Source organism: Corylus avellana, chromosome ca3 (genome assembly GCF_901000735.1).
Source record: "Corylus avellana chromosome ca3, CavTom2PMs-1.0".
Taxonomy (NCBI): Eukaryota; Viridiplantae; Streptophyta; class Magnoliopsida; order Fagales; family Betulaceae; genus Corylus; species Corylus avellana.
The window spans coordinates 5,481,950-5,507,180 of record NC_081543.1 but is presented as its reverse complement, the minus strand read 5'-3'; the positions used below and the strand labels follow the sequence as shown (position 1 = coordinate 5,507,180).

The 25,231-nt window shown below is 36.8% G+C and overlaps 4 protein-coding genes across 4 annotated transcripts; 1 reads left to right on the top strand and 3 right to left on the bottom strand.

Annotated features, from left to right (window-relative positions):
• Nucleotides 1–1,172: 1,172 nt before the first annotated feature.
• On the bottom strand, nucleotides 1,173–5,581 carry LOC132174695 (28 kDa ribonucleoprotein, chloroplastic). The gene is made up of 4 exons (XM_059586338.1): nucleotides 4,966–5,581; nucleotides 4,762–4,863; nucleotides 1,706–1,987; nucleotides 1,173–1,420 (listed from the first exon to the last, which is right to left on the bottom strand). The coding sequence occupies exons 1-4, from the start codon at nucleotides 5,506–5,508 to the stop codon at nucleotides 1,358–1,360; spliced, it is 990 nt and encodes a 329-aa protein (XP_059442321.1). The 5' UTR covers nucleotides 5,509–5,581; the 3' UTR covers nucleotides 1,173–1,357.
• A 1,754-nt stretch (nucleotides 5,582–7,335) lies between these two features.
• Nucleotides 7,336–11,801, bottom strand: LOC132174797 (probable galactinol--sucrose galactosyltransferase 2). Its single transcript, XM_059586477.1, has 14 exons — nucleotides 11,513–11,801; nucleotides 10,763–11,028; nucleotides 10,575–10,665; nucleotides 10,436–10,484; nucleotides 10,258–10,349; nucleotides 10,050–10,157; nucleotides 9,825–9,944; nucleotides 9,316–9,726; nucleotides 9,085–9,226; nucleotides 8,806–8,873; nucleotides 8,545–8,679; nucleotides 8,214–8,440; nucleotides 8,022–8,110; nucleotides 7,336–7,933 (listed from the first exon to the last, which is right to left on the bottom strand). Exons 1-14 carry the CDS (start codon nucleotides 11,689–11,691, stop codon nucleotides 7,652–7,654), a joined length of 2,259 nt encoding a protein of 752 aa, XP_059442460.1. The 5' UTR covers nucleotides 11,692–11,801; the 3' UTR covers nucleotides 7,336–7,651.
• Nucleotides 11,802–14,273: 2,472 nt separating this feature from the next.
• LOC132173820 (probable galactinol--sucrose galactosyltransferase 2) lies at nucleotides 14,274–21,970 on the bottom strand. Its single transcript, XM_059585435.1, has 16 exons — nucleotides 21,883–21,970; nucleotides 21,574–21,783; nucleotides 18,403–19,017; nucleotides 17,653–17,918; nucleotides 17,449–17,539; nucleotides 17,310–17,358; nucleotides 17,133–17,224; nucleotides 16,926–17,033; nucleotides 16,701–16,820; nucleotides 16,192–16,602; nucleotides 15,960–16,101; nucleotides 15,681–15,748; nucleotides 15,429–15,563; nucleotides 15,099–15,325; nucleotides 14,901–14,989; nucleotides 14,274–14,811 (listed from the first exon to the last, which is right to left on the bottom strand). Exons 3-16 carry the CDS (start codon nucleotides 18,579–18,581, stop codon nucleotides 14,530–14,532), a joined length of 2,259 nt encoding a protein of 752 aa, XP_059441418.1. The 5' UTR covers nucleotides 18,582–19,017; nucleotides 21,574–21,783; nucleotides 21,883–21,970; the 3' UTR covers nucleotides 14,274–14,529.
• LOC132173822 (proline transporter 1-like) lies at nucleotides 20,731–24,139 on the top strand. The gene is made up of 8 exons (XM_059585438.1): nucleotides 20,731–20,908; nucleotides 21,027–21,251; nucleotides 21,337–21,431; nucleotides 21,546–21,732; nucleotides 21,850–21,974; nucleotides 22,060–22,275; nucleotides 22,924–23,154; nucleotides 23,251–24,139. The coding sequence occupies exons 1-8, from the start codon at nucleotides 20,794–20,796 to the stop codon at nucleotides 23,398–23,400; spliced, it is 1,344 nt and encodes a 447-aa protein (XP_059441421.1). The 5' UTR covers nucleotides 20,731–20,793; the 3' UTR covers nucleotides 23,401–24,139.
• Nucleotides 24,140–25,231: the final 1,092 nt, after the last annotated feature.

Sequence of the window (25,231 nt, the reverse complement as noted above, 5' to 3'; positions counted from 1 at the left end):
TAAAACCGGACCGTGATTTTTTACAATTGGAAATCTTTTCTTTTACTCCCGACCCTTCTTCTTTGGACAGAGGTGTGTGAGAGGAGTTTTCTTGTTCGAGCAGGGTTTTTTTACCCTCTTATATCTTCTTGTTATTATCTCTAAAACGAGGGAAATGATTCTCATCTAAAAGTTGATGAACCATTTTTAGGTGGTATAAGTTAACCAAACAAGAAATGCTCATTTGCATTCTCTGCACCATCTATGTGTCTTAATAATAATAATTTTTTTTTGTTTTCTGAAAAAGTCAAGATGCACTCACATGAGATGGTGAGTAGATGGCCTTGGGAATGAAGAGAAGCATTCCTCTAACCAAACCACTATTATCAGATTTTTAAAAAACAAAAAAGAAAAGAAAATCCATAACCTACATCTCCCCCCAAAACTCATCTCTCCCCACACGCTACGCTGCTCTCTCTCCCCCACCCCCACACCTTCAGCCTCTGGCGACGCCCACCCACCAACGGAACCAGATCGGCGACTTTCTGATCAAGACTCAGCTGACAGCATCCTCTACATAGTACCTACACATTCTTCAAGTGTCACATTATGCTGACATCTTAATTTGGACTTTTGGCCATCAACAAGTTGTACACTCTTGGGCTACATAACCTCTCTTTGGAAGCTGATTCATTGGTTCTCATTCATGCTGTGCTAAACTATCATCTCGCCCAACATTCGCAAATCGCTCCCCCTCAAGAACTTTTCGTCCTAAAATTCACCCTGTTTCGCATGATTTAACCCTATTCCCCTGCATTGTTGATTTTGCCCAGCAAAAAATATAAAAAAAATCACTTTTGTTTTGATGGTGTAGTAATTTGGTAATTTAGTCCTTCAGTAGTTACTTGGCATAATGAGTTGTTGGCATGCTCAATATAGAGCAACATGGTAACAGAGGAGCTAGGATGTCCTTGAAGCGTAGTTGAGAGATTATGGGCTTAATATGATTGCGTTCTGTATAATTTACAGCCCTCTCAAATGGAGGCCTCTGACATAAGAAAGTCTATGAAGGAACCCATTATTGCCTGAAATGCCAATCATGGTGAAAATTCGGGATATCCAAAGCCTGTCAGCATGTGTTAGAACTAATAATAGCCCATCTCTGAACCAAAATATTAAGTGGGCACTGGACCTAGAGCAGTAATAACAACTATAATTAGCCAAAAAAATTTGGACTCAATTGTAAATTTTGTATTATTTCCAACTGCAACCGAAAAAAAAAACATTACATTCTCAATTAAAACTAGCTGACAGGAAAAACCTCACTATAGAATAAGACACCAGCACCAGTAGGCGTTGAGATTCACATTCTCTCAAGTCAGAATGTACGCCTTGGTCTTTCTTCAGCAACATTCACTCTTAGCGCCCTCCCATCCAAACTCTGCAGCACCAGGAAACCCAAATGAGATTAGGTAAACATGTTCTCGGAGATGAAAAATGCTATGTGCAGTTTCAAGTAGACGTGACAGTAAAAATTACCATTGAATTTTGAATCCAATGGTAATTTCTATTGCCACATAAGAGAGTATACACTTAGAGACATGGCTACTAACTAGTGCTTAAAAGTTCTCATTAAGTATGTCCTTTTGGTCTTGAAAGTTTTGCATTTAGAGATCATATTGGATGAAACAGCTTGCTTTAACAAAGAAGGGAAAAAGGTGCATACCTGTCCATCAAGAGCAGCAATGGCATCATTCATTTCAGTCTCACTCGACATTTTTACGAAGCCGAAACCACGAGAACGACCAGTCTCTCTGTCATAGACCACCCGAGCTTCCACCACCTTACCATGTTCGCTGAAAACCTGCTCCAGGCGCTCATTATCCACATCCCATGGCAGGTTACCAGCATAAATTCTGAAGGCAGGTTCAAATGTGCGAGGGGAGCGTTCTGGTTGAGTTCCTCTTGGAGCAGCCTTGTTAACAGTCAACAACCTTCCATCTAATTCCTAATAAAAAAGATTTAAAAAAAAAAAAAAAACAGGAAGGCAAAATCTGAGACAGCTCAACACAGCCATTAATGTGTATCTAAAAGAGAGAGGATATTCCGGTAAATAATAAGCAAATCCTTTCTGGAACTGCATGGTCGATTCCAGTACTGGCAATTCTTTATTCCATAAATGCATTTGGTTATTCAAAGATTAGAAATTCAAAACCAAGCAAAAGAAATTGAAGTTATTAAAAAGTAAGCATAACCTGGTATTTGCAATAGAATTTTAAAAGCAATTCAAAAAAGAAAAATTCCAGCTAAGCAAATTCCTCTCCACCATGTGATAGATAATAATTTCGCTGGAGAGATTACAACTTAAATGGCCAAACTTTCTTCCCCCTGAAAATGTCACCTTTGAGAACTGAAAAAGAACCACAAAGAGACGAGCAGTAGGAAAAACACAGAGAAGAAACTTGGGATCTTAACAAACACCTGGGCCGTATGTATGCTAGTCACAAGAGAGCTAATGGCAGTGCCAACAGATGAGCACACCACACCAAAATAAAAGGAGAAAACATACTTTACCGCAAAATCAGTGGGGTGGCCACCCGAAAAATTTGAAAACCCCCTGCCACTCTATAAAAATATGAAAATGACTCCCCAAAAAGTTGAACGTAAAGATATGAAAATGTCCCATTTTACTCTTCCAAAAATTTAAGGAAAATTCCACACTTTCTAGAAACCTAAAAAACTTCTTTAATCTCTTCATAAATTTGAAAAAGAATCCCTTGACATGCCATGAACCTCCCAAAAAGTTGGAAAAGACCCCTAGCCCTTCTCTACAAATATGAAAATACCCTATTTGACTTCTCCAAAAATTTAAGAAAAACTCTATCGCCCCTCCAAAAAATCTAAAAACCCTTTAATCTCTTCAAAATTTGCAACAAAAAAAAAAAAAAACCTTTAACCTTTATGAAATAAAATATTTAAACTTTTTTGAAAGAAAAAAAAAAAAAAAAATCTCCATAAAATTTTTATGAACTAAAAAGATTTCTGTTCCCAAAATGCAAAACATGCGACTTTCCTCCATCCTTCCCCTCAACTCTCTGCTTTCCTTATTCTCATCAACTTTCACATTGTCTCCCAATTGTCTTCCATCCCCTTCGCAACAATTTCTTGCTTCCGTCACTGCACAAGATGCACACAAAAGACATATCCAGTCCACTACCACAAGAGTAAGTGAAATCCTTCTAGCATGCCATTCACGGTGCCAAATAGAGTGTCTGATGTACGTGTTATTGGCATTATTAAGGGCAACTTTGCACCAGAAAATTTCACGCTTGTTAAGATTATGGTAAGTTTAGAAAAATGTCTAAATATCTATTTAAAATTAAAGAAAAAGAATGTCCAACCATTATTATGTCAGACAAGCCACAGGAAAGGATGAAAAATGGTAAAACCCCACAATTTGGAAGGCCCATGGACTCGCTGTTTTTTTTATAAGTAATTTTTTGTTCCCAAGGGAAGGGGGAGGAGAGATTCGAATTAGTAACCTCCGCTACATGAGGTGTAGTCTTTAGTTGATTAGGCTACCCTTTAAGGACCAAAATACTTGCATTTTAACTGAAATTCTCCTGCATATATATGTAAAGGGCACATCTCTTTTTCAAGGCTTGCCTTACGTTGCAGCCTTATGTGCAAGATTACAATGATGTTATAAATGTCATGGAGAGACGCCATAAATAAAATTGCCAATTGAGCTTTGGCTCAAATGGTACTTCCTCCCTTTATAGCAAGGTGGAGGGTGAGGTCGTGGGTTCAGTCCCATTGAGTGCATTTTAACGCATTTGAACTTACCAGTAACAAATATATACATCTTTCTGAGCTAACAATGTAATATCCTAGTTCAACCTAGTTTTGTGATTATTCTATTTAATTCTTCAATTTATTACAGTGATATATAGGTTGTGCACACTATTCTGGCAATCAGCATTGCCGCACCTACTAACCTCAAAGAAAACCCCTTAGGTCCGGTTCCTCCAAACAAGTCCATGACCAGATAAACCAATCCCTTAAAAAGAGCTTCACTAAAGAGTGATTCAACTTCAACTGTGGGATCTGTGTAAACTTGCTACTAATCACCATAAACACTACTCTTTGCTTCTACTTTATTGCTATCAGCAAATCACCAATTAACACCATAACAGTCGTACCTCCTGTAAACATCCAGACTGTGCAACCCAGACAATGCCACTCATAAATTTCATATACTGGTTGCTGAAATTTGGATGCATATGCACATATTCTCTTCGTCACTAGCAACTTTGTCTACTCATGACAAAGAACCATCAAATATGCCATCTCTCTCTCTCTCTCTCTCTCTCTCTCTCTCCAATTTTAAGTAAAAGAATTGATGCTCATGGATTTGACCAGGAGTTCAACCCAACTATTTCCGTCAATGAGACATAATTTCGGCTAGTTTGGGCTACTTGGTGCTAGTACCCTCAAATGATCAAAGTCTCTCATCCTCCTCCTCGTCATTGCTATATTATGACTACATTCCCTCTATGGTCGACAACCTTGTACAAGATTTTTGGATTTTCTTTTCTTAATTTCTTCAGTTATTTCTCATCGTTTATTTGTTCACTTCCCTTCTTAATTGCTTCAACTCCTATCCAATTTTGGGTACAGACATGCTGTAAATATTTAGACACTCAAATTACAAAGAGATCTCTGAAAAACAACTACATAAAAATAGTCTGAAAAAAGAGAACACAAGTAGAAGCAACTTACATAGCGGTTGAGGATATCTACCGCCTTCTCAGCTTCCTCAACAGTACTCATCGTCACGAACCCGAAGCCACGACTCTGATCAGTATCCCTATTGTAAATAACCTACAACCACAGAAACTAACCAAAATCACACCCACATATCATAACCTCCTAAAACTCCCAAAAAACACAAACATCGCAAAAACCAAAAGCCATAAACATCACCTCAGCGATCTCCACCGTCCCGGCCTGCTCGAAAAGCAAAGCCAATTTCTGACTATCGATATCATAAGGCAAATTCCCAACAAAAAGCTTAGCCTCTTCTGGCGGTTCCACAAACTGCTCTTCCTCTTCTTCTCCCTCCTTAAAGTCCCCATCTTCACCACTCTCTGCCTCTGCTTCAACACCTTCGATAAAAGAATCCTCGCCCTCGGCTTTCCAATCCGAAACACGTGCCTCGGTCCCAGCTTCATGTTCTTGCTGGTCAATGGTGATGGTGTTGTTGTCTTCTTCTTGTTGGGCCCAGTCTGAGGTCTGGGCTGCAAAGCTGGCTATGGAGGAAGAGTGGGTTTTGTTTCTAAAGGACAGAGGTGGGGAAAACAGTGAAGAGTGAGAGCACGAGAGGTGGAGTTTGATGGGTATGGATGGGATAGAGAGAATTGGATATGGGTTTTTCGTGTTGCCAGTGAAGAGTGGCGGCATAGTGAGTAAGCATGATGACTCTGCCATTGACAAGGACTTGAAGACTGGTGTGGTTACAGAAGCCATTTCCAGAGAGAGAGGGAGAGAAAGAGAGAGAGGTTTTAGAGGAGGATGAGGATAAGGGGTGGAGAAGAGTAGAAGGGTTTATCGGGAAAAAGAAAAAGGAGGGGCAGTGTCGTACAAACCTGTGAGATTTTTGTTTTTGGGTTGGATGTGTAGGGTCCAAATGGGCTGGACAATTCTGGCCTTTGAGACAATTTTATGGAGGCCCACTATTAATGATGTGTTGTTCGGCATGAATGGATGTTTTAGTCTTTTAGATATAGGGGGATAACACCAAAACCATCATGAAAAAATAATGCTTTTGTTTCATTCTCTTTTCTTTTATGGTTTTTCTCCTTTGAGTGGTATTACGTGCTATTTAAAAAGTATGTGTTTTTCTCATAGTGACACATGACGTTTTTATAGACTAAGTTTAAAGAATTTTTACCAACCTAGTCCATATTAACTTACATAATAACACAAAAATAACAGTGTAACAGAATTTATTTATCCCAAACAATTTAATGTGTGAAATCCACAATACCACTCTACTCTCTAGGCAAACTAGTAACAGGGATGCACCAACATTTAAACACAAGTCTTATAAAAATTTCTATACATCTTAATTAGCACTCAAAAAATGTGAGTTAGCAAATCCAGCTGTAGAGAGCAATCAGCCCTGCCACATTCACGTTTTCATATATACATCAAAGTTGAGTCTAGACGACATTATACAGACAATAGAGGCAAGACCCCATTGTTGATGTATGAGCATCTTCAATAGCATTATCTAAAATACCTAATCAAAAAGTAATTTTCTACTTTAGCTATTGATTATTATGACATATTCTCTATTCTACTATCTTTTTTGGGAATAATTTCATTCAACCGGCCCATTAGATTCCCATCAGATCCTAGGACTCAAGGCCAATGACAAGCTTATAGAGCTACGAGAGAGATACAATCCAAGTCTGAATGAGACTCTACTAGAAAAATCTGGGTTAACAGTCTTACTCCAAGTTAAACTAGAGTAGGAGCCCAGGTTCATTTTAAACTCTCAACACTCCTATGTCAAGTTGGGGGTAAAAACCCTAATCCAAGTTGGACTTTACCTCTTAGCCTATAAATAGGCCCCTACGCTAGGTATAAAGGACATACTCAATTATTATGTATTGAGCAAACTTTTCTCAAATGACTTAACTTAGGCAACAAAGGCCTTGTTTGTTAAACTACACGATACTGTTTATGGACCACGGCATTGTTTATGGATAAAAAATAAAATAATAATAATAATAATAATAATTGGTATGGGAAAATGAAAAAGTGGTATTGGAAAGTAAAAAATTTTATTTTGTAGTGATTTTTTTATTTGAATAGTAATAAAAAGTAAATGATGTGATATAAAAAGTGAATGATTTGATATAAAAGTAATAATATTTTTTTGGGAAAAAAATGAAGTGAATAGTGTGGTGGATGTGAGGGGGTTTAACAAACACCCCCAAAGTGAGACTTGTCGGCACCCCACTCCATCTACTTTCTTCTATTTCTTTCTCAAATAATTCTACCACTCCATCTACTTTCTTCTGTTTCTTTCTCAAATAATTCTATTCATCACAGTATTATCTCACTCTCATCTTTAAAGTTGATGTAGCATGGTCCTTGCAACCAAAAAATTAATCTCTATGCACTAAATGCTATTGGGACTAAGCAACATCAGCTGTGGAAGATGAAAGGGGGATAATGAAGTGATCAATATAATTACTCATCTTTGAGCCCCCACCGCTACCAACAGCAGCGGTGTAGAAAGGGGAACATTGAATAGCGACGTTTGGGGCATCGATGTAATGAACGTTTGAGGAAATCTGTTTCGGTTGCTAAATCCAAAACAGTGAAGTATCATCTATATATAACCAATGAGGCAGAGTGCTGTTTACAAGGGAAAACAGAAACAGAAAACATAAGAGGAAAGGTTGTACATGCTGCGATAAAAGTACAAGTCGTTTACATGATTAATAAAAAGTTATATTCAAGTAAACAAGTCGTTTACATGATACATTCTACCTCAAAACTGTAAACTGTTTACAATTCACATGAACCAAATCGTGTTGATTCCACGCAACAGTATTAACTCCCTCATCAACTGTATAATTCCTCAGACAGACTTACCTCAATAGACAAACTCAATGTCCCTCAATTTGCATTCACCTTGAAGTTTAACTGTCAATAATCCATCTTCAGCATTGTATGTGAATTCCTCTTCTTTCATATCTACCATACATTGTCTCGGTTTGGTGCTCGAATATGATCCAAACCGTCCACAGCCTCGTCCTCTTACTTTTACTGTGCACCTTGGGAGATCCATGGTGCAGTTCAGGGCTTCTACTGCTCCTCCTGAGTTGTACATGTCAAGCAATCCGATTGGAGCGAAAAGAAGATCGTTACTGAAAACCTGTTCACACCATAAGCACATGATTGGCATTAGACTAAATAGATATTAAGAGATTTTGTATGAAATAATTGTTGGTTAGACTACTCACTGTGACTGGGGAGATGGTGTATATTTCACATGTTAGAGTTCTCAAGGACACTTCAAGTGTTCCTTTCTTTGGCAATTTAGAAAGAGATCCTGAAATATTAAGAAAAAAAAAAACTTGAAATTATTCTAAAGAAGTCGACTTTCAGCCTTCAGTTTATTTGGTCAAATTAACATGGAGAAAGAAAAAGTTAACCTGAACTGAAGGCATACATTGCGCAATCTCCATTCCAACTTTCATCTGCTATCTCTTCAAGAAATTCAACATCTTGGGGACTCACATGACGTGAGATTAAGGAAGATGTAGATGTGGCACTAGACATATCTTGAGCTACTTCTTTCAGTGGCCAACTTCCTGCTCCTTGGCAATTAAAAACTCCAAGGACCCCAGATAACTTATTCAAGTTCCATATTTTCAACAAACTGCAAAGAGTCAACACACATAGTGATTAGAATGCACTAATTTTAAAGAGAAAAACTAATTCAGACTGAGAGTCATAAAAGATGAATTTAAGAAATTACTGCACCTTTTTCCGTCCATCACCGGGTCTTCAAATAAGCAGTCTCTAGTAGGCCGCCCTGCATATCTTGCTCTTAAGACTGACCCATCAGGCAATACTAGCTTCCTAAGGATTTTGAAATCATGATTGCCAGGCTTGTCACTGTATAGAAATTGAGTAACACATAAGAATTTTCTTCCCCAAATGGAAAATAAAAGTTGAGCATAAAATAGCTTCTCTTCAGAAGACATGTAAAACGAATCAATAGTTACTGCTTTTGTGTCTCACCTTACATATATCGCACACCCACCTAATGCCCTGGCTGCAGCATGAAATTCAGCCGTATCATGTTTGCTCTGAATGAAGAAGTACAAACACTTAGATTTAATTGTATGGCTACATATCTATGACTATGTTAAGTTTTCCAAAAGAAGCTAACCCAGTTTCGAATATTATGTTGCGTCGCCACAGATTAAAAAATTCAGCAGAGTATCAACAAAGTATCAAACAAAACTAGTTGTACCAGCTCTTTGGTGGGACGGGAATAAAATGTGTAGGACATCTTACATGGAACATGTCCCAATCTGGAGCCAGAATCTCCCCCAGAAGAAGGCTATTAAAAACCACTGAGGTGATATGTAAGGTCTGATATGTTGGTTCTCTTGGCGTGAAATCCTCTGATGTTCTTGCAACCGCACTCTTTTTTGAACTGAAAGCAAACAAACTTATCAGAAACTACATTCCAACTAGGTAACATAATTTTATTATATGTGTCTGAAATCAAGAGAGTAGGCAAACCTGTAGATTGAGTCTGAGTTGTGACTCATGCAGCAAATCAGGTTATTGTCCTTAAAGTTCCTTGCAATAGATTGCTCAAGTGCTTCTTGATAGCGTCTAGTCAATGATACACGTCCACCGTACCCAGAACCCAATGTCTCTATCAAATTCTGAACATCCACCTTGACTCCATCCACACCACTGCTTGCAAGATAGCTGTGGAGATCGTTATAAAACTCGAAGATTTTTTGGGGGTCTATAGTCCCAACTCCGTATTTTTCCAAGATGTCCATGACAATGTCTCTAAGGTTCCCTGTGTTACCAGGTGACTGGATTGGATAGGCAATCTTTGGGTTGTACTTCTTCATTGCTTCTGATGATGGCAGCACACCACCCCAGTAACCAGCCAAAGCATGCCAGACGTAAACAAATCTGCATGCATAATTTAAGTGTACATGGTCAAAATTACTGAAACTTTTAATAAGCTTCTCATACAGAAATAGAATTCCATAACAGATTGGAAAACTTACTTTAACCCATATTTGTCTTTGATGACATCAACAAAATCATGGAGATCAATGCATGAATTATCTGAACCTGAACTCTTGAACTTATTGTTTTCTTTGATGTCTACCAATCTAGTTGCAAACCTATTGATCAACCAAAGAAACAGGGTGGACGATTAACAAACTGATACAGATTGCTTCTACTTTATAGAATGGTTATTATTCCTATAAAAGGAAAAGAAGACTTACTGTATCCCTTCAATTAGTGGTTCACCTTCTTTCTGGAACTCATTTACCGTCTCTTGCCATCCATCATCAATTATCAGAAATTTGGGTGAACATCCTCCTTCCATGAAACTGCAGGAAAACATAATAGAAGAGACCAGTATTTCAACTTATGGAGCAAGATTCAGATTGATGCAACTTTTACTCAAGCACCATGAATATCTTATTATACCTCTGAAGACCCTCTTTGATCCCTTGTGGATTTACTTTAGTGTAGAAAGCATCCCAAGTGCACCATCCGAACCAGTCTAAATGGGCTGGTATCTGTAGATTCAAGTACAATAAGTAAATTCGTTGGAATGAAATGAGCACAAGCTGTCAAACTGGTTAAGTATTTGGATCTTTGTTACCTTCTTGTTTTCAATGTGGCTAAAAGTACCTTTGTGCTTCTCCAGTATCCTGCATTATTATACATATGGAAGTGTAAGAATATGAAAATGGCTACTTTACATTGACAAGCAATATAGAAAGCAAATTAAAAAAACATACTTGATAGAATTCTTAATGAGCTCAAACGGGTTATCCCCAGAGTTTATGAACACTGCTTGCAGTGATTGGGAGGATTGAACATTGTCATCTCCTGAAGATTGACAAACAGCAAAATAGAAAACCAGAGCAAAATGAAATCTAGTTCAACAAATTTTCTAAAGGAAAAACAACTAGAAAAGCTAACTGACCACTTTCAATGCAAAACTTGAGCTCATTTATGGGAGTCCCCTGCAAACTTGTCCTAAATTGTCCATCCAACACAGGCAAGAAGAGGATGTAGAAGGTGTCTTCAGTATTTGGACCAGAAGAAATCTCATCAAGCTGGACAGACTCTTCTCTTGCTTCCAAAAGAAGCATTTGCGTTTCCATGGGAATTTCACTACCCGATTTCCCAACACATGGTATCATCCACCAGATTTTTACTCTGAAGAGAGACAAGAACTTGTATCCTTCCCTATAATGGCCACATATTTTTCATGTCAAACTATAAGAAACAGGACAAAGTAAAAATCACGTATACAATTCTGAGTAACAACATAGCTTCTTTTTTTTTTTTTTTTTCCTTATGGGATACAGGGTGTAGTAATGTTTAATGTTTTTCATTTCAAGCCCCTGATTTCTTTCATATAATTCTGACAAAGTATATATATGTCATTGCTGATTTGAAATATGATTTCTATGACCCAGCCAGCTGACATATCTTAGTCTCAAAGCCTCCTTGGTTTTACTTTTAATTCAGAACATGCATCAACTAGATTATGCGCACAATTCTTAACCAAAAAACTTATTAATTGGGGTTGAATTGCTTTTTGCATCAACGTTTTCAAATCTCTTCCTACATCTTCTTACCAACCAAACATATCATGTAAAGAGAACAGAGAAGTACATATAAGATATTTCAGGAAGGAAATGCAGAGGCAGAGAGCTTAGAAACTCACCCAAGAACACCAAGACTGAAAACATGACGTGAACTTGGAGTAGTTGAGGTCGCACCAATGAAAGCCGCCCCGGAGCCAACCGGAGAAACGACGACGTTCTCCGGCACCCCTGTCGACACCACCTTGCCCCTCACCAGAAGACATCCCTCCTTGACACTCGGCGTGGCTGTGATCGTCATTTTCAGCTCCAGAAACACCAGCACTCAAGAGTTTGCTTTGGTAAATGGGTGAATATATATAGAAACTATGGAAGAGATTGAGAATTGAGAACGACCCACCCACTCTCTATATATAGCATATTATATACACACGTGTTTTTCAAATAAAAAACATACAAATACAATATATGACTTGGACAGACTAGTTGATGATGTTTATCCGAGAAAAAGATGCAATTGAGGGCGATTAGTAGTTGGAGTGTTGGAGACTTCAACCGCCGGGGCCCTGTTGTTTCCCATGCAGTGCCAGCTCGATTGTAGAGTCGTGGAGCCATGTCAGCAACACATCAGCCAGGATTCTGGAGAGTTCCGATTGGATTAAGCCGTGTGAGGACCAGCTGACGTGGTTTTGAGGGCCATCCACATGTTTTGACTGGCAGGCTGTTTAAAGTCTGTGAGTCATAGATAATTATTATAATAAATTACACAAAACAAGAATTTTTGTGATTCCCTACATGTCAATTACGTCATCCATCCACTGGCGAAGATGAACAAAGACAAAGTTTGAGGAAATTTTTTTAGAATTATTCTAGTAAGTGTCGAGTGTCGTATAACATGTGAGAGAGACATGTTTTCTTTAACATTTTTAATAATAAGTTATTATCATTCTATTAAATTAGAAATCCAAACATTATATTTTGAAAAATCTAAACATGTTAGTTGACGTTCGGCACTTATTAATTATTAGAGTGAGTTGAATGAAATTTTCTCTAAACTAATTTGAAGGAAATTTGTGTCCATGCACCATTAATTTTTTTTTTGGTCGGTTGAATTTGTTATTGGTTTGACCAAAGTTTTTAACTGCCCTAAACACTTAAAAGTGGGGGGAAAAAAAAATGAATGAAAATTTTATGCTGCAACAAACGGCCTCCATTATATGAGTCTTGATAAAAAGAAGTGCTAGAGAGTCAAACAAATAAACTCAGAAAAATTTTCAAATTGACGTGGCAAGGGTTTTTTAATTAAAAAAATGCAATTCTCTCTTCCTTGTCTGCGACTCACGGTCTGTCACATCAATTTAAAAAAAAAAATTAAGTTCATTTATTTAGCTCCCTAGCACTTCTCCTTGATAAAAGAGACATGGGATTCTTCCTTGGATTTCCGGCCTACTCTTAATTGTGCTTTTCCTGCCTAACTTTTCTTTTCTTTTTAATTTTTTTTTTTTAATTTATTTTTATGAATATCTGCCTAACTTTTCATTTAGGCTTTAAAATGTTTTTTGAAAAAGATTTTTCTTATTTTTAAGAGTTTAGTGTCACATAATATATTGTTCAACCTGAAGATATTTTTAAAAGAAATAACATTTACGATGTGTAAAATAGTCTATGCTTTTCATGTGTGTAAACCACTTTGCCCTACTTCCTTATACCTTCCGCTAAACAATTGTGAGAAGACCCTTTATAAGAAAAAGGATAAGGGGTGGAGAAGAGTAGAAGGGTTTATCGGGAAAAAGAAAAAGGAGGGGCAGTGTCGTACAAACCTGTGAGATTTTTGTTTTTGGGTTGGATGTGTAGGGTCCAAATGGGCTGGACAATTCTGGCCTTTGAGACAATTTTATGGAGGCCCACTATTAATGATGTGTTGTTCGGCATGAATGGATGTTTTAGTCTTTTAGACATAGGGGGATAACACCAAAACCATCATGAAAAATAATGCTTTGTTTCATTCTCTTTTTCTTTTATGGCTTTTCTACTTTGAGTGGTATTACACGCTATTTAAAAATTTAAATACATATTTTTCACATGAAAAAGTGAAACATAACATTTTTATAGATTATGTTAGAAGAATTTCCTCCAAATTAGGTTAGAGAAAAACTCAATTCTTATTGGCTTACAGAATAACACAGAACTAGAATTGTTGCAGAATTCATTTATCCCAAACAATTTAATATGAGAAACCCACAATACCACTCTACTCTCTTAGGCTGCCTAGTAACAGGGATGCACCAACATTTAAACACAAGTTTTATAAAAATTTCTGTACATCTTAGCACTCAAAAAATGTGAGTTACAAATCCAGCTATAGAGGGCAATCAGCCCTGCCACATTCACATTTTCATATGTACATCAAAGTTGAGTCTAGATGACGTTAAACAGACAATAGATTGTTGATATATGAGCATCTTCAATAGCATTGTCTAAAATACCTAATCAAAAGTAATTCTTTACTTTAGCTATTGATTTTTCTATATACACTATGACAATTATCTATACTATTATCTTCTCTACTTTCTTTTAAATATTGTTTTTCGTTTTTTTTTATTATATTCTTACCATCTTTCTCTGTCTTCCACCTAGTTCCTTTCTCGACTAATTCTATTCATCTTTAAAGTTGATGTAGCATGGTCCTTACAATCAAAGATATAATAATCCCCATGCACTAAATGCTATAAGGACTAAGCAACATCAGTTGTGGAAGATGAAAAGAGAATAATGAGGTGATGAATAGAATGACTCATCTCTGAGCCCCCACCGCTATCAACAACAGCAGTATAAAAAGGGGAACATTGAATAGCAACGTTTGGGGCATTGATAAAATGAACGTTTGAGGAAATCTGTTTTGGTTGCTTAATCCAAAACAGTGAAGTATCATATATATAATTATCATATACAAGGGAAAACAGAAACAGAAAACATAAGAGGAAAGGTTGTACATGTTGCGATACAAGTACAAGTCGTTTACATGATACTTTCTACCTCAAACTGTTTACAATTCACATGAACCAAATCGTGTTGATCCCATGCAACAGTATTAACTCCCTCGTCAACTCAACTGTATAATTCCTCAGACACACTTACCTCAATAGACAAACTCAATGTCCCTCAATTTGCATTCACCTTGAAGTTTAACTGTCAATAATCCATCTTCAGCATTGTATGTGAATTCCTCTTCTTTCATATCTACCATACATTGTCTCGGTTTGGTGCTCGAATATGATCCAAACCGGCCACAGCCTCGTCCTCTGACTTTTATTGTGCACCCTGGGAGATCCATGGTGCAGTTCAGGGCTTCTACTGCCCCTCCTGAGTTGTACATGTCAAGCAATCCGATTGGAGCGAAAAGAAGATCATTACTGAAAACCTATTCATTCCATAAGCACATGATTGGCATTAGACTAAGTAGAAATTAAGAGATTTTGTAGGAAATAATTTTTTGGTTAGACTACTTACTGTGATTGGGGAGATGGTGTATATTTCACATGTTAGAGTTCTCAAGGACACTTCAAGTGTTCCTTTCTTTGGCAATTTAGAAAGAGATCCTGAAATATTAAGAAAAAAAAAAAAAAAAACTTCAAATTATTCTACAGAAGTCGACTTTCAGCCTTCAGTTTATTTGGTCAAATTAACATGGAGAAAGAAAAAGTTAACCTGAACTGAAGGCGTATATTGCGCAATCTCCATTCCAACTTTCATCTGCTATCTCTTCAAGAAATTCAACATCTTGGGGACTCACATGACATGAGATTAAGGAAGATGTAGATGTGGCACTAGAAATATCTTGAGCTACTTCTTTCAGTGGCCAACTTCCTGCTCCTTGGCAATTAAAAACACCAAGGACCCCAGATAACTTATTCAAGTTCCATATTTTCAACAGACTGCAAAGAGTCAATACACATGGTGATTAGAATGCACTGATTTTAAAGGGAAAAACTAATTCAGCTGAGAGTCATAGAAGATGAATTTGAGAAATAACTGCACCTTTTTCCGTCCGTCACTGGGTCTTGAAATAAGCAGTCTCGGGTAGGCCGCCCTGCATATCTTGCTCTTAAGACTGACCCATCAGGCAATACGAGCTTTCTGAGGATGTTGAAATCATGATTGCCAGGCTTGTCACTGTATAAAAATTGAGTAACACATAAGAATTTTCTTCCCCACATGGAAAATAAAAGTTAAGCATAAAATAGCATTCTCATGTAAAACAAATCTACAGTTACTGCTTTTGTGTCTCACCTTACATATATCGCACACCCACCTAATGCTCTTGCTGCAGCATGAAATTCAGCCGTATCATGTTTGCTCTGAATGAAGAAGAACAAACACTTAGATTTAATTGTATCGGCTACATATCTATGACTATGTTAAGTTTTCCAAAAGAAACTAATCAAGTTTCAAATATTATGTTGAGTTGCCAGAGATTAAAAATTCAGCAGAGTATCAACAAAGTATCAAACGAAATTAGTAGTACCAGCTCCTTGGTGGGAAGGGAATAAAATGTGTAGGACATCTTACTTGGAACATGTCCCAATCTGGAACCACAATCTCCCCTAGAAGAAGACTATTAAAAGCCACAGAGGTGATATGTAAGGTCTGATATGTTGGTTCTCTTGGCGTGAAATCCTCTGATGCTCTTGCAACCGCACTCTTCTTTGAACTGAAAGCAAACAAACTTATCAGAAACTACATTCCAACTAGGTAAACATAATTTTATTATATGTGTCTGATATCAGGAGAGTAGGCAAACCTGTAGATTGAGTCTGAGTTGTGACTCATGCTGCAAATCAGGTTATTGTCCTTGAAGTTCCTTGCAATAGATTGCTCAAGTGCTTCTTGATAGCATCTTGTCAATGATACACGTCCACCGTACCCAGAACCCAATGTTTCTATCAAATTCTGAACATCCACCTTGACTCCATCCACACCACTGCTTGCAAGATAGCTGTGGAGATCGTTATAAAACTCAAAGATTTTTTGGGGGTCTATAATCCCAACTCCGTATTTTTCCAAGATGTCCATGACAATGTCTCTAAGGTTCCCTGTGTTACCAGGTGACTGGATTGGATAGGCAATCTTTGGGTTGTACTTGTTCATTATTTCTGATGATGGCAACAGGCCACCCCAATAACCAGCCAAAGCATGCCAGACGTAAACAAACCTGCATGCATAATTTAAGTATACATGGTCAAAATTACTGAAACTTTTAATGAGTTTCTACTAAAAAAATAGAATTCCATAACAGACTAGAAAGCTTACTTTAATCCATATTTGTCTTTGATGACATCAACAAAATCATGGAGATGAATGCATGAATTATCTGAACCTGAACTCTTGAACTTATTGTTTTCTTTGATGTCTACCAATCTGGTTGCAAACCTATTGATCAACCAAAGAAACAGGATGGACGATTAACAAACTGACACAGATTGCTTATACTTTATAGAATGGTTATTATTCCTATAAAAGGAAAAGAACACTTACTGTATCCCTTCAATTACTGGTTCACCTTCTTTCTGGAACTCATTTACCGTCTCTTGCCATCCATCATCAATTATCAGAAATTTGGGTGAACATCCTCCTTCCATGAAACTGCAGGAAAACAGAATTGAAGAGACAGTATTTCAACTTATGGAGCAAGATTCAGATTGATGCAACTTTTACTCAAGCACCATGAATTTCTTATTATACCTCTGAAGACCCTCTTCGATCCCTTGTGGATTTACTTCAGTGTAGAAAGCATCCCAAGTGCACCATCCGAACCAGTCTAAATGGGCTGGTATCTGTAGATTCAAGCACAATAAGTAAATTCGTTTGAATGAAATGAGCACAAGCTGTCAACTGGTTAAGTATTTGGATCTTTGTTACCTTCTTGTTTTCAATGTGGCTAAAAGTACCTTTGTGCTTCTCTAGTATCCTGCATTATTATACATATGGAAGTGTAAGAATATGCAAATGGCTACTTTACATTGATAAACAATATAGAAAGGAAATTAAATAAACATACTTGATAGAATTCTTAATGAGCTCAAACGGGTTATCCCCAGAGTTTATGAATACTGCTTCCAGTGATTGGGAGGATTGAACATTGACATCTCCTGAAGATTGACAAACAGCAAAATAGAAAACCAGAACAAAATGAAATCTAGTTCAACATATGAAACTAAAGGAAAAACAAAAAACAAAAAAATTACTAGAAAAGCTAACTGACCACTTTCAACGCAAAACTTGAGCTCATTTATGGGAGTCCCCTGCAAACTTGTCCTAAATTGTCCATCCAACACAGGCAAGAAGAGGACGTAGAAGGTGTCTTCAGTATTTGGACCAGAAGAAGTTCCATCAAGCAGGACAGACTCTTCTCTTGCTTCCAAAAGAAGCATTTGCGTTTCGATGGGAATTTCACTACCCGATTTCCCAACACATGGAATCATCCACCAGATTTTTACTCTGAAGAGAGACAAGAACTTGTATCCTTCCCTATAATGGCCACATATTTTTCATGTCAAACTATAAGTAACAGGACAAAGTAAAAATCACGTATACAATTATGAGTAACAACATAACTTCTGTTTTTTTTTTACTTATGGGATACAGGTAGTAGTAATGTTTAATGTTTTTCATTTCAAGCCACTGATTTCTTTCATATAATTTTGACAAAGTATATGTCATTGCTGATTCGAAATATGATTTCTATGACCCAACCAGCTGAGGCTTTGAGACATATCTTGTCTCAAAGCCTCCTTGGTTTTACTTTTAATTCAGAACATGCATCAAGTAGATTATGCGCACAATTCTTAACAAAAATACTTAGTAATTGGGGTTGAATTGCTTTTTGCATCAACGTTTTCAAACCTCTTCCAACATCTTCTGACCAACCAAACATATCATGTAAAGAGAACAGAGAAGTACATATAAGATATTTCAGGAAGGAAATGTAGAGGCAGAGAGCTTAGAAACTCACCCAAGAACACCAAGACTAAAAACATGACGTGAACTTGGAGTGGTTGAGGTTGCACCAATGAAAGCCGCCTCGGAGCCAACCGGAGAAACGACGACGTTCTCCGGCACCCCTGTCGACACCACCTTGCCCCTCACCAGAAGACATCCGTCCTTGACACTCGGCGTGGCTGTGATCGTCATTTTCAGCTCCAGAAACACCAGCACTCAAGAGTTTGCTTTGGTAAATGGGTGAATATATATAGAAACTACGGAAGAGATTGAGAATTGTGATCGACCCACCCACTGTCTATATATAGCATATTATATACACACACGTGTTTTTCAAATAAAAAAACATACAATATATGACTTGGACAGACTAGTTGATGATGTTTATCCGAGAAAAAGGTGCAATTGAGGGCGATTAGTCGTTGGAGTATTGGAGACTTCAACTGCCGGGTCCTGTTGTTTCCCATGCAGTTCCAGCTCAATCGTACAGTTATGGAGCCATGTCAGCAACACATCCGCCAGGATTCTGGAGAGTTCCGATTGGATTTAAGCCGTGTGAGGCCCAGCTGACGTGGCTTTGAGGGTCATCCACATGTTTTGACTTTTTAGGTTTCTATACTTTGGCAGGCTGTGAGTCATAAATAATTATTATAATAAATTACACAAAACAAGAAATTATGTGATTCCCTACCTACATATCAATGACGTCATCCATCCACTATGAAGATGAATAAGGACAGAGAGTTCGGAGGAAATTTTTTCTAACTAATAAGTGTCAAGTGTCAGTGTCAGTGTTTTCTTTAACATTTTTAATAATAAGTTATTATCATTCTAATAAAAATTTAAAAAAGTGGGAAAACAAAAAAAAATTCTAATAAAAATTTTATGCTGCAACAGACAGGCATACGTTATATGAGTCTTGCTTAAAGAGACGTATGAGATTCTTCCTTGGATTTCCAGCATACTCTCAATTGTGCTTTTAATTTCCTGACTAACTCTTTTTTTTTTTTTTTTTTTGATGAGTACCTGCCTAACTTTTCATTTAGGTTTTAAAATGTTTTTTGAAAAAGATTTTTCTTATTTTTAAGTGTTTAGTGTCACATAAAATATTGTTCAACCTGAAGATATTTTTAGAAGAAATAACATTTACGATGCATAAAATGGTCTATGCTTCTCATCCGCGTAAACCATTTAGCGCTGCTCTCATACACCTTTTGCTAAGCAATTGTGAGAGGATCCTTTATGAGGCATACCTGCCCGAATAAGTCTTGAGCTGCCCAACCAGGTAGGCTACAAGGGCTCTCTCTCACAATTGCCTATCCTAATTGTAAACAATATGGACAAGCAATTACATTGAATTTTAATCCCACCCACTTTCGAAGACATTCTATTCTCATATATTTTTCCTCGGAAAGTCTTCAGATTACATGAAAATATAATCATTTGTAAGTTGGGTTTTTTTTTTGTTTTTTTTATTAATATCTTTATAGTATAAATAAAAGTTGATATTTATAAATTAATATGATTGAATCAAAATATAAAAAAAGTATTTGTTGAGTTTTCATATGAATCAATTAAACGCGGAAGCAAACAAAACATCGCAATTCCACTTTTGGCCGCAACTAGCCGTTGAAATTGAAGTCCACTCAGCATATATATGAATTCATTGGCTGCAGTGGGCGGCTTGTAGATAAGATAAGCATGCTAAGCCTCTGAAATCACCCAACATTTGGAACTACCATTTTGATCTTAACATTTCTCTTCAGTAATGGCTGGCAATTTGAAAGAATAATATATATATATATACATATATATATAAGTTCATGAGCTTTGATATATTCACACACTTTCCATTTCGTTTTCTATGACAGTATGAGTAGAGAATTAAAACAGAGGATCTTTACTCTCTAGGCCTTGATTAAGAGAGTTGGATAATAATAAAATTTGGGATTCGAGTGTTTCTTATATTTTTTTTGTGTTGTATTTATTAATTGAATTTTTTCTGACATGTGGATTTTAAGTATTTATGTCGAACAACGTAAATATTACATCTCTTATATATTACAATTTTAACACTATATGAGACAAATATGTTTGAAAAGGAACTGTAATGACACGATTACGTACATGCATAGAAGAAACAGCTTGTGGCCCATGATGCTATGCAATAATGATGAAATGATCAGGCAGAATCATCATTAAATCCAAACAAATATACCTAATTTTCAGCCATTAGATTCTAACTGACACCCCCAAAACAATATTCTAGACAGGGCATTTATAAAAGTCTACACCCAGTTGAGATTTCTGTCGTTGTAGATACTTTAGACACGGCATTTATACAACTCTAGCCACCCCATGATATCATTATACAAGAAGGCAAGTTAATTACTGCATAGAAGCAATGGAAACAGGAGGGGAAATGAGGAGTGTGGAACCATTGAGCATAGAACAAGGTCAAACAAAGGGCAGTGAGAATCATAAGTATGGTCTTACTTCTGCTCATACCACAGACCATGGTATTTTTCTCTTTCAAGTTCCAGTCTTTGTTTTGTTCATGTTTAGTGATAAAAGATTTAAGTTTATGCCTTAACTGGATGGATGCCTAACTATTTATTAATTGGTATGAATTTATAGATTCATGGCAACAAGTGGGATTGCTGCTAGTGACAGGTTTCAACTGCGGATGGATACTCAGTTTTTCAAATCTCATGTTGGTGCCTTTGGGTTGGACATGGGGTATCATATGCCTGTTTGTTGTGGGGCTCTTTTCTGCCTATGCTAACTGGCTCTTGGCAGCATTTCACTTCATTGATGGTCAGAGGTTCATTAGATACAGAGATCTTATGGGCTTTCTTTTTGTTGAGTTTTTCCACATACCAACAGAAAAATGCAATGGGACAGACAAATAGAAGTAGATTACTTATTTGTCTCTTTCTGTTCCTAGGCAGAGAAATGTATTACATCACTTGGGTGTCTCAATATTTGACCCTTCTTCTTGGAAACATGGGTTTCATTCTCCTCGGTGGTAAAGCACTAAAGGTATATTTAAATAATTTCAGATAGTAAAAAAGTAAATGCAAATAGGGGTGTATATAATTATTTGCCTCTTCTTGTGTACTAAAGCCCTATTCTTGGTTGTTTCAATGGAAGCAGGAGATCAATTCAGAACTTAGTGACTCACCTTTGAGGCTCCAATATTTCATCATCATCACCGGAGCAGCCTACTTCATATTTGCACTTGTTATTCCAACAATGTCTGCAATGAGAAGTTGGCTTGGAGTCTCTACCATCCTCACTTTCACTTTCATCACCATCATTCTATTGGTATTGATTCATGATGGTACAGATATCCTTTGCTTTCAACCTCTTTCCTCTTCAAAATTATGGAGTCCTGTACCATTTATGCACATATCTATATACTTAAGCAGGCTAAACAGTGAATTAATTCTTTTTGAAGGGAAATATAACAGAAGTAGAGATTATGAGATACCTGGAAGTAAAGTGGGCAAAGTTTTCAATGCCTTTGGTGCAATTTCGGCCATTATTGTTTGCAACAACTCTGGCTTGCTACTAGAAATACAGGTTAATACAACCAAAGATGAATCTCAAAGAGGAAGTTTGTCTAAATATCTATATTCACTTCAATATTTGTGTGTTCACCATGCAGTCAACTTTGCGAAAGCCAGCAGTCAATAACATGAGGAAAGCCTTATATGTACAATTTACCGTGGGGCTCATAGTCTACTATGGTGTGATCATTGTAGGGTACTGGGCTTATGGCTCAGCGGTATCTGTATACCTTCATGAAGAGCTAAGCGGTCCTAAATGGGCCAAGGTCATCATTAATGCTTGTGTCATTCTACAGTCTATAGTCTCCCAGCATGTAAGATTTTTGACTTCTTTTTAATATCAAGTTCAGATTTATCCATTGTCTGCAGAATAAGAATCTCCTCAGCCTTGAACTATGGAAAAATCAAATGGTCTTGACCTATGAAAGTTCTATTTGGAGAGTCTTATATCACTAAGATAATTTTAGACAGTACATAAAAATTCAAATTCTATCATAATAATGTTAAAAGATCGAAGCAATTAATACAACTATATGCCACCATAGAGATTACCCCTTAGGAAGGTACAGGGTATAGAAGGAAGCTTCTGAATTTAGAGTGCTCCATCAACTATGATGCTAAGGGAGCATCCTCTAGGCAGAGGAAAGGCAAGACTCATGTTTTTTAGTGTTGAGTGCCTCTAGTGGTTTTTGGGCTTTGTTGTTATGTGGGTTTGAGGGATTAGGTTTCTTGCTCATTTGGAATGTTTTGTGTATACTGCATATGTACTTAGGGGCGTTTCACGCATTTTAATAAAATGCATTTCTTACTTATCAAAATAAATAAATAATACAACTATATTTAGGACCCTTGTGGTTAACTTGATCCTACATATCAGTCTTATGATTATTCTCTAGTTACTGCTATGACTTACAATGATTTTTTGGCTGACCTCTTGCCCCTTGTTTTGATGATGAACTCAGATGTTTGTCGCACCAATTCATGAGACACTTGATACTAGGTTCCTCAGGCTCAATGAAAGCATCAATTCAAAAGAAAACATCAAACGTAGATTCCTCCTGCGAGCACTCCTCTTCACATTCAATACATTTGTGACAGCAGCTTTTCCTTTCATGGGGGATTTTGTAAACTTGTTAGGATCATTTACGCTCATACCCATAACCTTTATCTTCCCAAGCCTGATTTTCATCAAGGTAATACATATATTTTGTGCTGCTTTACAATAAAGATTAAAGAAGATAAAGTAATTAAACTTGAACTAAATCGTGTTTGCTTTATCACTTTGACAGGTGAAGGGAAAGACAGCAAGAGTGGAAAAGAAGGTGTGGCACTTGTCTAACATTTTTCTCTTTTCCCTCCTTACCGTAGCAACCACATCTTCTGCAGTTCGAATAATTATTGAAAATATTCGGGAGTATAATTTCTTTGCAGATGCATAAATACATGTATGTTAAGTACCATACATTATTTGTATGGTACCTGGGTTGCACTTTTCTACACTTTGAATGAACATACATTATTTATCAAAAAAAAAATGGTCATGGTATACTACTACGACTATGACAATTGACTGCAGCAAGGTCCCTTATTTGCAGAAAAATTTGCAAGGAACAACCATTTCAAAGTGGCAAATATAGTAGAAATGTGTAAACTAATTTTTCTTTTTTGATTAGAAAAAGACCTCCTATGCACATGCACATCGCTGACACAAGACCAAGAGGATGTTGATGAGTTTACATTTGCCACTAAGATACAATATTTTAAGACCTGGTAGTAGGTTCATTCTGGACATGATCTATCACTAGCTAGGCAAGACTTCAAAATGCTACAAATAATAGACAATAAGAAAATCACATTATTTTCTGAACTAATATTAAAGCCATCTCCAAATCTAAACATCATCTCTAAAGGATCAACTTGAAGCTTTGCCCAGGTTGAAAGTTGAAACAAGCATCTAACCACCAGTGTTTATGGTAGGGAGATTGATACTTTGGGGAGCCTTTTAGTAAGCCCAAAGGTCATTGTGTCCAAGGCACAACGAGAGTCCATGAAGTAGGGGCAAAGGTGCGTGGCGCGGGCAAAACTCACATAGCCTACAAGTGATCTTGGAGAGGGCCCATAAGATTGATAAAAGGCTTTCGTTTGAGGAAGAGTGTAGCAATGTGGTGATGGACTCACACATAAAAGAAAAATTGTTGAGTATATATGTGTTATTGTAAAAAGATATAGTCCCACATTAGAAATATGTAAGAAGTGTGAGTGGCCAATATAGAATTGTGTAAAATTATTTAAATTGGACCTTATGTAAGTCTATATGCTTGAGAAAAAAGGAACCCTGTTACTTTCACAAATTCTATCTTCTGAGTAACTATGACTAAGGCCTTCCCATGTTGTCTGCAATTGCAGACAAGGTATTGGTCTGTAATATGAAGCATGGCATTACCAAGTTGCCATTGATATCATGATTTTCTGAGTCCATATCCACAACATGGATTTAGACACATGGCTTTCCATGCTAACACCAACTTAATACAGTATAACAATTATTTTAAGAACTTTTACAAAAAACAACCTCCAACAGGTAAAACAGAGCATGACCAAATGTCAAAACAACACAGCCATAGCTGTAATTTAAGAAACCCAAAACATTAAACTTTCTCAAAAAATTAATTAAAAAATCTCAAATTATGTGAATTTAGATTGTAAAGTGCATTGCACTGGCATAAATGTTGAGAATTTTCAATCCTATTAGTATTAGCAGCCTTAGGTCCCATTAATGCCTTGATGTGGCTAGGTTAGGCTATGGCGCAATCGAACTTGAGGGATTTCATGCAGTTCTCACCGTTTAGGCCATTCTTGTGAGGCTCTCAATGAGCAGATGTTATTATGGTTATACCCTAATAAATAGCTACCTGCCAGCCTTTTTGAATAGAAAAGAAAAATAAAATAAAAAATTTCGTCCATAACATGTATCACTTTCATTTGGTTTCCGCAGTGATGAAATTTGCTTCCATGGCTGCTCCAAATTAAAGAAGCAGGAAAATTACATACAAAATGCTACGCACATAAGGTCTAAGAGATGGAGAACCTGCAGCCAATGTTTTATATGCAAAATACGTGTAGGAAAAGATCTAGATACTTTTGACTATGTTGATTTCAGTCGTTTATTTCAAATGAAAGTATCTGTCAAGACTTATTTATCCTAGACTGTCCTGATTCTTAGTTGATTTCATCTGCTCATACCTGCAGCCAATGTTTTATATGCAAAAT